Raw genomic sequence first — 12,944 nt, 5'->3', positions numbered from 1 at the left:
AGAAATAGAAAGAAAAATATTGGGAAAGTGACATAAAGTGACGAACCAAATTTCTAGGAATAGTATTCACCACAAATAATATATTTTTGTGTATGGACATGCATGCATGGATAACCACTACCTCCTATGAGGGAGAATGACAAGTCATCTATTTCTGTTTCCGTTAAATAGTTTGTTAAAACTAAATGTAATTAGTTTTGTTAATGGTTGTGATTAGTTAGGGTAGTTAAGAGATTAGCTAAGGTAGTTAAGGGTATCTATGTAAATAGCCAAAGCCTATATATATCTTCATAGTGTAATTGATTATTTAGTTAGAGTGATGTTATTCTCATCCCAATGTCTTATTTTCACACCCATCTTTTAATGAATTTTTTAATTACAAATTTATCCATTTACAAAAAGACTGATAAGGACATTAATTATCTTGTTTTGCTTAATTTTTTTTTTTTTTTTTAAAGTTGGGCATGGGAGACGATTTGTCTACCTTAAACCCTAACTCATATTTTCATCTCCTTTCATTCAGATAAAGTTAAAAAATAGCAATGGACTTAGAAGATGACTTTTTCATTGAACAGGTGAAAGATGACGCTTCTACGGAATAGGTAAAAGATTATGTTTCTATTGAAAAGGTAGAAGAATAATTTGTGTGTAAGTCATTTGAATTTGTCAATCGTATTTTTAAATTTGTTGTTGTTGAATTCTTTTAAATTTGGATACCTTTGTCGTTTCCATTTGAATTTGCAGACCTTCGTGGTTTTCATTTACATATTATTTGTTATATTTTTTAAGAGACAATTTTATAATTTCATATGTATGTATATATTAAAGGTTATTTTGGGAATAATAGTGGGTGGGAAAATAGCATTTTAATTTTTTAACTTTTTAAGGTGGGTGAGATTATAATGTGGGTGAGAAAATAAGACAATGAGGTGGGTCTAGTAGCTCTCTTCAGTTAATACAATAGAATACTTACCGAGGAAGTTATCTGTTTCAATACCTCCAACAAGTCACTTCAAACTTGTACTTTCACTTATTTTGCAAATTAAGTCTTATTTTTTAAGGTTAAGACAGTTAGATCAATAACGTAATTCTTGTGATTAAATTATTATTTAGATATTAATTACCGTGTTTATTTTTAATTGATGATACATGTAGACTAACGAATTTAGTTTAAAAACTTAAATTACCAAGTATTACTCTTTATAAAAATTACTAGTCTCAAACTAAATACGGTTTACTTTATGAACTGATAAGTGGTGTAGGAACAAATAATCAAACCTTCGTGCGTTAAATCCAATCAAATGGACAATGACGTGATTTGAAAAGCAAAATCAACATGTGGCCAACGTATGCTTCACAACCACAGAAATCTAACTCCAAGAACATGCGATACAAGCTAGTTGGCAAGAAAGATCTTTATTGAAGGGTGCTATCGTCAGTTGCATATATGTAGAAATCATATTAAATATTGAAACATTTGACGATGAAAGGATATGCAGTATTTGAAGCTAACATAAAACTTATCACAAAATCAAGAGCGGTGACGTTTCAGAATTCGTACAGTTGAGAGCCCATTTAGTGAGATAAAACTTGATTGTTGTTGTTTGTTGCATTTGACAATTAGGTGACACTGCTTAAAAAATATGATTTGCAAATAAATATTTATAAATAAGTAGTTCTTAGTATATATATAATGGAAAAGGATTCTCGCCGGATCCTTTTCTTGGGGATCTTGAGGATTCTGTGATTGTGACCGTTCATTTCGTTAAATACTATTTATATTTAATTGTAAATTTTAAATTTTGAAATAATTTTTAATCGCACGATGTACGATAAACAATTACCATCACGAAATCTCCAGATCTCTAAGAAAAGAATCCGACAAAGATCCATTTCCATATCTAATGATATTTCTCTTTTTAAGTTCATATCTCTTTAGTTCTCGCGCTTAGAAAAAATAAGTGGTCTTGTGATTTGGATAATGATTGTTGAAGTTTGTGTATGGAATAGTGGAATCCATTGTAATTTGTAGCTATTATTCTCATGTCATATGACTGCGCTCACGTATCATATATATCATGACAATGCTCACGTATCATATAATATTTATTTTTTTATCAATGTGATTTTCAACCCACAAAAATGCATAAATAAGAGTTACCCTATGAAAAAAGCCGAACAATTTATGTCACATCCCCGCCCGGGGCGGGCCACTTCCCGGGCCCGCTCCACCACCGTAGCACGATATTGTTCGCTTTGGGCCCCAACCACGCCCTCACGGTTTTGTTTTTGGGAACTCACACGAGAACTTCCCGATGGGTCACCCATCCTGGGAATGCTTTCGCGCGCTACTCGCTTAACTTCGGAGTTCCCATGGAACCCGAAGCCAGTGAGCTCCCAAAAGGCCTCGTGCTAAGTAGGGATGGGATATACATATAAGGATCACTCCCTTGGGCGATGTGGGATGTCACAATCCACCCCCCTTAGGGGCCCGACGTCCTCGTCGGCACACACGCGGCCAGGGTTAGGCTCTGATACCAAATGTCATATCCCGGCTCGGGCGGGACCACTTCCCGGGCCCGACTCCACTACCGTAGCACGATATTGTCCGCTTTGGGCTTACCGTTCCCTCACGGTTTTGTTTTTGGGAACTCACGAGCAACTTCCCAGTGGGTCACCCATCATGGGATTGCTCTAGCCCCCTTCTCACTTAACTTCGGAGTTCCTATGGAACCCGAAGCCAGTGAGCTCCCAAAAGGCCTCGTGCTAGGTAAGGATGAGAATATACATATAAGGATCACTTCCCTGGGTGATATGGGATGTCACAATCCACCCCTTTTAGGAGCCCGACGTCCTCGTCGGCACACCATGACCAGGGTTAGGCTTTGATACCAAATTGTCACATCTCCGCCCGTGGTGAATCACTTCCCGGGCTCGCTCCACCACCGTAGCACGATATTGTCCGCTTTGGGCTTACCATTCCCTCACGGTTTTGTTTTTGGGAACTCACGAGCAACTTCCCAGTGGGTCACCCATCATGGGATTGCTTTATCCCCTTCTCGCTTAACTTCGGAGTTCCTACGGAACCCGAAGCCAGTGAGCTCCCAAAAGGCCTCGTGCTAAGTAGGGATGAGATATACATATAAGGATCACTCCCCTGGGCGATGTGGGATGTCACAATTTAGCACTCCTCTTTACCCTATTACACTTTAAATTGAATATTTTACGATATCTAGTCACACATAAAATGTTAAAATCGTTATAAAGAAAAAGAATTTTATCAAGCGAAGTATTATTTTTCCCTTCATTTTGACTTCTTTTTTTTGGGGGTAACATTAGGGGTAGATCGACCAAAATTAATTCAATAAGTTATTACAAATTGCGTCCTAAAACTTTCTTCATCTCATCAAATAAATGAGTTCTAATATATCTAAATAAATTCCTAAAATAATAATATCTAAAATTTATATTATAATCCAATTGACAAGATAGTCAACTTTTCGTTTTTTTTTTGAACAAATAATATTGTTTACATTAATGGGGAGTAGGTGAGTTTAGCCAAACAATAGAATATTAATAATGTGGTTCAAGTTCACTTTTGACGAAAATCAAACCTACAACCTCTCACTTACAAGAAAAGAAAAATACTACTAGACTGTAGTACTAAATAACAACTTTTGCCTTTTTTTTACCACAAGAGTCAAAAAGAGGGTGAACTAGGGGTCTTTACCAATGAGTGAGGATTCTTGCCAGATCCTCAAATCATATTCGTTTATTGTATATCGTGCGATCAGAAATTATTGTATATTCTTTTATTTAAAATTAAATATAAACAACACCTAAAAAAAACTAACCTCATAATATATAATGATCGAATATGATTGAAGAATCTTCGAAATTCTTGATATCCGGCTGGGATCGTCTCTCTTTGCCAAGCACCCAACACAGCTCTCTCCGTTTCCGTGAAAATGCACGTGTCAACGCGTCATAGTGAGCTGGCTCCACAGATTACGTGGCACGCTCTTATTGGCCACAATTATTTAGCGAAGATCCCATCGGAGCCGTCCGTGTGATCCCAGTGAAACTGACATATTACCTCTGTCTGACCGGTAAGAGAGAGAAGAACAGAGTGTTACAGAGGAAGAGAGAGAGAGAGAGAGAGAGAGGGAGGGAGGGTCAGCTTTCTCCAGGTATTTCTTTTTATCTATTTTCCTCTTCAATTTTTCACCTTTTCATTTCTACTATTCAGTATAATTATCATTAAAATTATTATTAATTTAGTTTAATTTAGCTAACTACAGTTCCTGTTGCTCGAATTCAATTGCTTTTTTTTCAAGTGTGTGAATTTGGTAATTCAACAGGGTGCAACTGCCATTGGAGCTTCGTGTTTAGGGTTTTCAGTTCGTTTGTGGGTTTTGATTGTTCTTCCTTGGAGGAAATGCTTATACGATTTGAGAAGACTTGTTTGGTCAATGGGGTTTTAGAATTTAGAACTTTTGGTCATAAGTCAATTGGTTTGGTTGACTTCAAATCTTGAGGTTTTACTTGGAAATTTCGGAGCTTTCGAATTAGGGGTTTTCTATTTTGTGCCTTTTTGGGGTAATGAGTATGTTCTTTTTAGGTTTCTTAATCATTTTTCGATGTTTGTGTTTTAATTTTCAGTTTTGAATTTCATACTTTTTTTTTCCACGAAATATGGTTTCTGAAGAAGAAATTCTGCATTTTTAATATAGTTTGGATTCAGCGTTTGAGTTTGATTAGATTCCGAAGAGATGGTATTGTAAATTTTGAGGTCAAATTCCATTTTGGATGGATTCTTCTGTTCTTGATTCCCATATATCATGTTTGGATACCCTAATCATTTCATAGAACTTATAATCTTAAATATATAATCACAATAATTTTGACTTTTGTATGCTTATTGGAACAGTGGGGGTTGCTAAGGCTGTGGCAGTGTCGTGGCGGCTGGAGTGTGGCATGAAAGCTTTCTGGTTAGTAAGGGAATTTGAATAGCCTTGTTCAGGAGCCTTGTTTGTTGGGTTATTTTACTTGTTTAGGATACCTCATTGTGTTGACTTAATTAGGTTTCTTTTCTTGAAGTTGAGATGAAAAGTATCCTCGTGAATTTATATTTGGAAAGAAGGGAAGTTTTTCTTTTTTTTGGATGAGAAAGGGGAGTTTAAACACGTGGATGTTTAAATGCGGGATGTAGCGAATGCACATCTTGCAGCTGTTTGATCATGTTGACTGGATGGTATCCATCAAAGTGATCCCTGACGTTAAGGGGTGTCTTACGCTGTTGTCGTCACACAGGAGAAACAAACTATATATGGTTGTATTTGAAAACTGCAGCATCTTCTTTTAAAAGTTCAATTTTGGATGTGGATTTATTGAATATTGTGCTTTGAATGGATGGCTCAGCATATAATGTAAGAGAATCAGCAGTTAATTACCATATTCTTTTACATGGTTACTGATTTTTGTGGGAAAGATAACTTTGGTAATTAATCAACTCATATCCCAATTTCCTAGGTGAAATGTTGCTTTTCCTACTTGCTGATTATCATTTGTAGCTCATCGGTGTGCAAGTTTTATTTGCGTGCTGATGAGCCTTAATTTTTTTTTCCTTCCTAAACAGATACATGAGCGACAGTTTGGTACAGTTTTTTTAAGACTTCAGAAGACTTGGAGTTTAGATTGCTAATCATTACGACTATGAATCTTTGATTAGGTACCCCAGACAGAGATACGTTGATCCCACTACACACTGTATGTTGCTTAATTCTGTACTGCATGGTTCCCATTGTTACGGAGATTGGTATCATTTACTATATTCTTATCTTTATTTATTTTTCCTGACAGAGTCAAGACTGTGGTGCACATCACAAGTACAGTTCAAATGCCATCTTTCAAAATGAAGGCTCAATCAAGCACGGGATGTTTACGAGAAAAAAATTGTCTTCGTGTATGTCAAAGGTCAAGTGTGATTTCCAAGAAAGCATGTCTTCATGCTAGGAAATCTGAACATACAGAAGATTTTGACACTTGTAAAAATTGTCAGGAGGGTAAGAAACTGAACAGAAAGATGTTGACGTTTGATCTATCATATAGTATTAGTGTAAATACTCCATCATATATCTTTGTATTTACGTGATCAAGCTATCTCACATTGACTATCCAGATTTCAATATTCCATGCAAGTTTTGGTGGGTAATATTGTAAAATGTGATGCTAGGTTGCACTGCTAAGCAAAGTCTGAAGAAAAAAATTTGGGAATCATTATCATCCAAAGTTTGTGTTAATTCTCGATGCATTTGAGCTCTCTGGCTTTCTATTTTTGTAATTCGAGACTTTTAAAGATTGTGTGAAATGCTTATATTCAAACACTTCTTATGATTCTCACTGAGCATACAATGCAAGTTTCAACGATGGACATTGATACAATCCATGCATAATTATATGTAGCTTAAGTTTTTGCTTAATTATTAATATTAGAGCTTCTTATTATTCTCATAGTTTCTTCAAGCACACAAGTTTCTACTATAGAAATTGGAAGTGATGAAGCAATTGAACATCAGGAATTTCTGGGTGAACAAACTGGTCAAATTCAGCAGCAGTCATGTGATTCTCCCACCAAAAGAATGGTAAGTATTTCGAAGTTATAGTGTTGTGGGTACCATTTTTTCAGTTTGTCATTGTGGGATGTCTTTCAATGTATTGCCTTTAATTTCATGATGTTCCAGTTACCTGCAAATGAAAATTCATTATTCCTCATCTTTTTCTTCTTGCTCAAGGTTTTCTAGAATTGCACCTTATGGGCCTTAGAATTTCTTATAAGCTTGTATACCAACGACTATTTATTAATTTCAGGACTCCTTTCACGCCTGCCCATCAAACTTAGAGACGATTTTCTCTCCTGCTTTGGAGTCCAGTGAAGTCAACGGCGAACAAAATAGTGAACCAAATGCTGACATTGATGCAGGTATGCCTCAGACTCAGTTGATTGAATACGTAGAGAATGTACTAAGTATTTTTCATTTTTCCATTGAAACCCCAGCCAAAGTTGGAAAGACAACCCCTTCTCTGTTATTTTTTTACAATTAAAAAAGGAACAAATAGGATAGGTATATGTTAGCCGTGAACCGCGTGGAAATCTATCCTTGAACTTTATTCAGTATATATAGGTTATTTCAGCAAAATTCAACCACTTTCGGGTGGTCAATGTGCTTTAAATAAATAATCTAATCTTCCTTGTCATTTAATGTAATGTTATGTGTTCTCTGACAACAGATAATATCTAGTATGCTAATCTTTTCCTGCCTTTTCAGGGTTAGGAACTGGTGACAGTGATGATAACGGAAGTTCATGTGATAATCGAACTTGCGATATATCAGATTTCTACATTTCTGATATGATCATTTCAAGCTTACCCTTCGATGAGAATGCATTTCATGATGATATTAGTGAAATGAATTGCTTTCCAGACTACAAATATGCTGAAACAAATATGTTTTTTGATGTGTCTGAGCAATACATGGTATTGCCTTTCCTAGAAGACACAATCAGAAGCAGTAATTTTTATACTAATGATGACAAATCATGTGAAGAAGCCGTGGTAGATACAAATTGTGCTGGAATGTATTTGGGAATTGGTCAGATAAGCCCCTGCAACCAGGAAACGGTTGTCAACTCTTCCGACTCAGATCAGGCAGAGTCCTTTGATCCACAGTTGTTTATAAAAAACTTACCTGAATTATCAGATGTGGTATCAAACTATCAACCCAACATTTTGCCTGAGGAAGCTTCAAAAAGAAAGTCTGTAACACTTGTACTTGATTTGGATGGTAAGCAATGCTATACGTATGTGTTTTCATATGGTTATGTGCCATCTTGTCATCATTTAATGTTACCTCTGACATATTATTAAGATCATTTAATGTTATCTGGCATATTTTTAAGACCAGTTGGTCCATTTTTATCAGTAATTTTGGAAATTTTACTTGTTAATGTTATCTTAAATGACAATATTCTTTAAATTTCTTAGTGAATATATATTCAATCATTAGCTCCCTCAACAAGTTCATTAAATCCTTTGATCTACACTACTGGTAGAGAAATTCGTCCTGAGCTCTACATGAAAAAAGTATATTAACAAAAGGCCTACAAGCCAACATCGAAACCAGTAATGTTGAAAATTATGAAAATGAGATAGCAGCATTACTACTGAAATTCTGCAACATATAGGGTTCTATCAACTGTTTAGTTTGAAGTTTTGGCAGCTCCCATTCACTTTCGCTTTACACATAGGTGTGCAAGAAAACCATATCTCTTGATAACATATATAATGTTAATATTATATATATTTCTAGTTCTGTGTGCGTGTGCTCATAATGATGTCCCAGTTTAGTTAATTTTTTGTCTCAAATGTGTTGACAAGTTGTAAATGCCATTTATAGTGCTTATATCGCATCTGTGGTTGGATTGGTATAATATTGGCTATATGTGCTGACAGAGACCACGTTTACAATCTGGCATTTGTCTAGCAAGCAAATCTCTTATTCTTTCAGTTTATACCTTGCACGTGAACATGCCCACATATGTATATGTGACTGTGTGCTTGCTCCTTCATGGCCACATAAATGCATTCATATGTAAGTGTGTGTATTCAAAATTCAGGCTTAGAATACAGTACACCAGGCCTCTAAGAATGTTAGTTTTCCTTTTTCGTTTCTCTGTTTGGTTAACTTTTGTCTGATCTCTTGGGAAACTATTTAATCATTCAGAAATACTATTTCCAAATACGGTGTAAATGATAGGATACAATTACATACCACCATACCAATTATGCCCTTGACATGGTTAGATCAATTAGGGTTCTGCAGATCCAGTCTTCTACTTAGATATTTTTCAGTTTAATCTCACTGTGATTTTTTTAGAGATTCATTTGAGAAATATGTTGTTGATAGGTTGCTGAAAAGTAATGTTGCTATTATATGTGCAGAAACACTGGTTCATTCTACATTGGACCATCGAGATGACGCAGACTTCACATTTACCGTCTTTTTCAACATGAAAGAGCACATGGTATATGTGAAACAGAGGCCTTACCTCCAAACTTTCTTGGAGAGAGTTGCAGAAATGTTTGAAGTCGTTATTTTTACTGCCAGCCAAAGCATATATGCAGCGCAACTTCTTGATATATTGGATCCATATGCAAAGTTTATATCTCGCCGAGTTTATCGTGAATCGTGCATTTTCTCAGATGGTAGTTACACTAAAGATTTGACAGTTTTGGGTGTTGATCTTGCAAAAGTTGCCATAATTGATAATACTCCACAGGTATATCCCTTGGGTTTTCATGTTAATTGCTTGGACTTTACTTATTTCTTATTTCTTGCATTTCCACTCTATGGGTTGTTCTCTATTATTAATTTTTTTTGGCCTAGATAAAAACTTATCATGAAACAGTATTCTTTATGTTTTTGAAACTGGTCTTATTACCGATGAAAAAAGACCCTTGTCGTACCAAAATATATAAGTAGGCAAAAAAGAGGAGAGAGAAAAAGTTGGAAGAATGAACATTGTTTTTCTTTTTTTTTTGAGTACAACGATATATTTTACACTAAGGGGAGGGGGGGGAGTTCGGCTAAGCCACACAATGGACAACCTAATTTGGTATTGAATTCGCCATCCACGAGATTCGAACCTAAGACCTCTCACTTACAAGTGAAGAGGAATACCACCATACCGTAGTACTGAATGGCAACATTGTTATTCGTGGATAAACTGATTGTTTTACCTTTATTCTCTTTTGACAATTTCAGGTTTTCCGCTTGCAAGTTAACAATGGAATTCCAATAAAGAGTTGGTTTGATGATCCGTCTGATAGTGCTTTGATTTCATTACTTCCCTTCTTAGAGACCCTGGTTAATGCTGATGATGTTCGTCCTGTAATTGCCAAGAGATTCGGTAACATGGAATAAGAGTCACCGACCTTCTCATTTGCTTGAATATAGAAGCACCTTGCCTCTCTCATATTTTTTAGCAAATATTGACCTCTAATTTAGATGCTCCTCGTTCTTTTTTCTTTTAAGCTCATGAGATAAATAGCTATATAGTAAACTCTTACTTTACCTTTTGTTAGTGTGCTCTTGGTTCTTGTTCCGTTATTTTATGCGTTTCAGCTGACAACACTGTGGAATGGGTTGTCTGATTTTTTGTTCAAAGGTAATTGTAGGGAAAGTCTTATTTATCCTTATTGTACAGTTTTGAGTTGTTTTGCTTATCAGGGTGTACACATGGGAAATTATCTATACAATCTTGGTCTTTAATTGGGATGCTCCACTTTATTTTCACTTGATCTCGTGAGATTTAGTTATGCAATTAAATCTTCTTTTCCTTGTTGGCTGTCAGCTCTTCGATCTTGTTTCCTTGTTTTCTTCCTTTCAGCTGACAACACTGCAGAATAGTTTGTTAGTTTTTGTTTCAAGGTAACGGTAAGGAATGCCTTTTTGTCCTTATGCTTTCTGCATTGCGCATGAAACACTGATAAACTGTGAAAAATAATTCTTGAAAACGTGATTTCTTACTCACTTTTGCCTCAAACACCCAAAGCTCTCGATACATTGTCTTAAATAACATCCACAATGCAAGTATGGTAGCACTTGAAAGCTGGAACTTTGGACCTTATCTGGTCATTTGCCACTCTTAATATTTTGTTACTTCCATTTAATTTTTTAATTAAGTGGCTTATAAAAGACAATCTCTTAGCTTAACTATCTTATTGCCATCCTCATTAATCTCTACTATCAAGGATGTTCAAACGCTGAATTCTAATGTCATTTTTTAGTAATTTGAATTTTGAAAATTCAAATGATAGTCAAGGAAGTAATAATTACTGTAAAAACTCAGGTTGAGCCTGTGATACTGCATATCTAGTAAATAAATTCTTACAGTTCATAAACAATTATACTGGGAACGAAAATGGAAATGCCATAATAATTAACGACACTGAATACTTTCTGAACTTAAAAAGTAAGTCATACTTCTAATGAAATGATATCTCGTATGATACTAAATGAAATTGAGAACTTTTCTGTAGTTCTGTGAAGGTTTGGCCCTTCTGGATGAGAAACAAGAAACTGGGAGGAACACAAAGAGGAGGACAAACTACTTGTGCATCCTATGTCTACATGGCATCATATTCCCAGAAGACTTGTTTGTATGCTTTGACAGGCTGACTTTTTCTGGTTTACCATGTTCTAGGGATTAGTTTTAGTTTTATTTTCTTTTCCCGGAGATCCATTTCTCGATTTAATTCAAAATAGCTTGAAAGGAAATGTGAGGGCAAGTAATTTGACTATGCATCAAATCAGATTAGGCATTGTCAGTTTTGTTTTCTGATTAGGAATTCAAAACCTGTGAATAATAACATCAGACTATGTTTAAGTGAATTATATACAATGATTCAAGATTGCTCTCGGAATTCTGACACCTCTTTTCTGATTAACTATATGTAGGACAGGGTAGCATAGGAAGTTCAGCTTGAGAATAGGCATGTCTCTACCCCAGGAGGGTATGGGGGATGAAATCTACCATGTAAACGGATTTGTGTCATACTCGTTATTAGATGCTTAACTGACTGACATCTAAAGTGGAAAGTCGTTGTGAGGATGCTTGTGTAAATTCATGATGACCTGCATTAAGAATATAGGTGGTGGTTTTCTTCATGCATACAAAGATAATGCATGTACTGATGGATCAAGATATGTATGAATATCAGCAGGATTGGCCTCCTGCTTAGGTTTGCTGCTATGCTGTTGAAAGAAGGGTTCGAATATCAGTGATCAGTTGGGTTTTTAAATAGCTTGACTAACACTGCTGTTCTTGATCTTCTGCCTATTTAGTCTCTTGCACTTTTACAAATTTGCATGCGTTGCCTGCAGGTCATGTGGAGAACATTAACGCATTTTCTGGTAATGTAAGTTAGTTGTCGAGTTGTGTTGCTACTTGTTTCTTGAGATTCTGTATCGAGTTGTATTATAAAAGCATAGAATTTTCGTTCAAGTGACGTTTGAGGCTGGTGGTTGTGTAATTCATGTTTCGATAATCATTTTCTTTTCTGTTCATTTGCTTGTTTCATACTTGCCAATGGCTATGATTATCTTGTATAAATCAAAGCATAGCTGGTGGTTGCCCTTCTTTTAAGGAATAACGAAAAGTTCAAAAAAAACTCTAGTTTTAATGAAAAATGACAAATAAAGGTGTAGTGAATAGTACCGAAAAGGTAGAAATATGATTTTTCGTTAAAAGTGAACGGTACCAGAAGTGTTTCGTTAAAACTCCCTTTCTTTTATCCTTGAACCGGGGCTTTGTGGATTTCGGCAGTCACTGCCTATGTCCAAATATTGGTTTTTGCCCGTGAGCAGTAATAGCAACACTGCTCGGCTTCGTTACAATCATAGTCTTCTAACATATGTGCAAAAATAACTCCGTAAAACCCGAAAAGGGTAGAATTTAATACACCTCTTTTTCGTTATTTGTTTGAAATTTGAAATGACTCTTTACATAAAAGATGTTGAGTAAGTGATGATGCCATTCTTGCTGATCGAATTTTTCGTGCTTTCACGCGCATGAATGATTGACGGTAATAATCACACTAAGCTATAGATTATACGTTCACTATGCAATGCAACAAATTACTAACATACATCGAAATTCGACAAATTCATGGCTGAAGGCTATTTGCAACGCAAAACCATGGCTCAATATACAAAGGCCAGCCTCTGTTGGCTGAGAAGAGCTCGTCACTGATGCGGGAGGCAGACCTTGAAGAAAACAATTTGAAGACCACTATAATGCATTGGAATAATAAGGCTGTGTATTTTAATGACATAGGAACTTGTTAAGTCATTTTTAGAGAGTTTCTTAGGAAGTTGTAGTAT

General features: G+C 35.7%; 1 protein-coding gene across 5 annotated transcripts; it reads left to right on the top strand.

Moving 5' to 3' along the window:
• Positions 1–4,111: 4,111 nt before the first annotated feature.
• Positions 4,112–10,331, top strand: LOC103951235 (CTD small phosphatase-like protein 2). Of its 5 annotated transcripts, none has more exons than XM_048591294.1 (9): positions 4,112–4,190; positions 4,931–4,991; positions 5,639–5,769; positions 5,863–6,065; positions 6,517–6,644; positions 6,871–6,982; positions 7,329–7,844; positions 9,002–9,339; positions 9,825–10,331. In XM_048591294.1, the coding sequence occupies exons 4-9, from the start codon at positions 5,900–5,902 to the stop codon at positions 9,981–9,983; spliced, it is 1,419 nt and encodes a 472-aa protein (XP_048447251.1). In that variant the 5' UTR covers positions 4,112–4,190; positions 4,931–4,991; positions 5,639–5,769; positions 5,863–5,899; the 3' UTR covers positions 9,984–10,331. The 5 variants fall into 5 exon arrangements, with proteins under 5 accessions (XP_048447251.1, XP_048447254.1, XP_048447250.1 ...); XM_048591297.1 differs by having other exon boundaries at positions 4,125–4,190; positions 5,732–5,769; positions 6,579–6,644; XM_048591293.1 differs by having other exon boundaries at positions 4,128–4,190; positions 5,732–5,769.
• Positions 10,332–12,944: the final 2,613 nt, after the last annotated feature.

This window comes from the organism of the source record quoted next, unplaced genomic scaffold (assembly GCF_019419815.1).
Source record: "Pyrus x bretschneideri cultivar Hongxiangsu unplaced genomic scaffold, Pyrus_bretschneideri_v1 Contig33, whole genome shotgun sequence".
In the NCBI taxonomy this organism is placed as follows: domain Eukaryota; kingdom Viridiplantae; phylum Streptophyta; class Magnoliopsida; order Rosales; family Rosaceae; genus Pyrus; species Pyrus x bretschneideri.
Note: the sequence above shows the minus strand (reverse complement) of the source record. Positions and strands in the feature narration are given on the sequence as shown.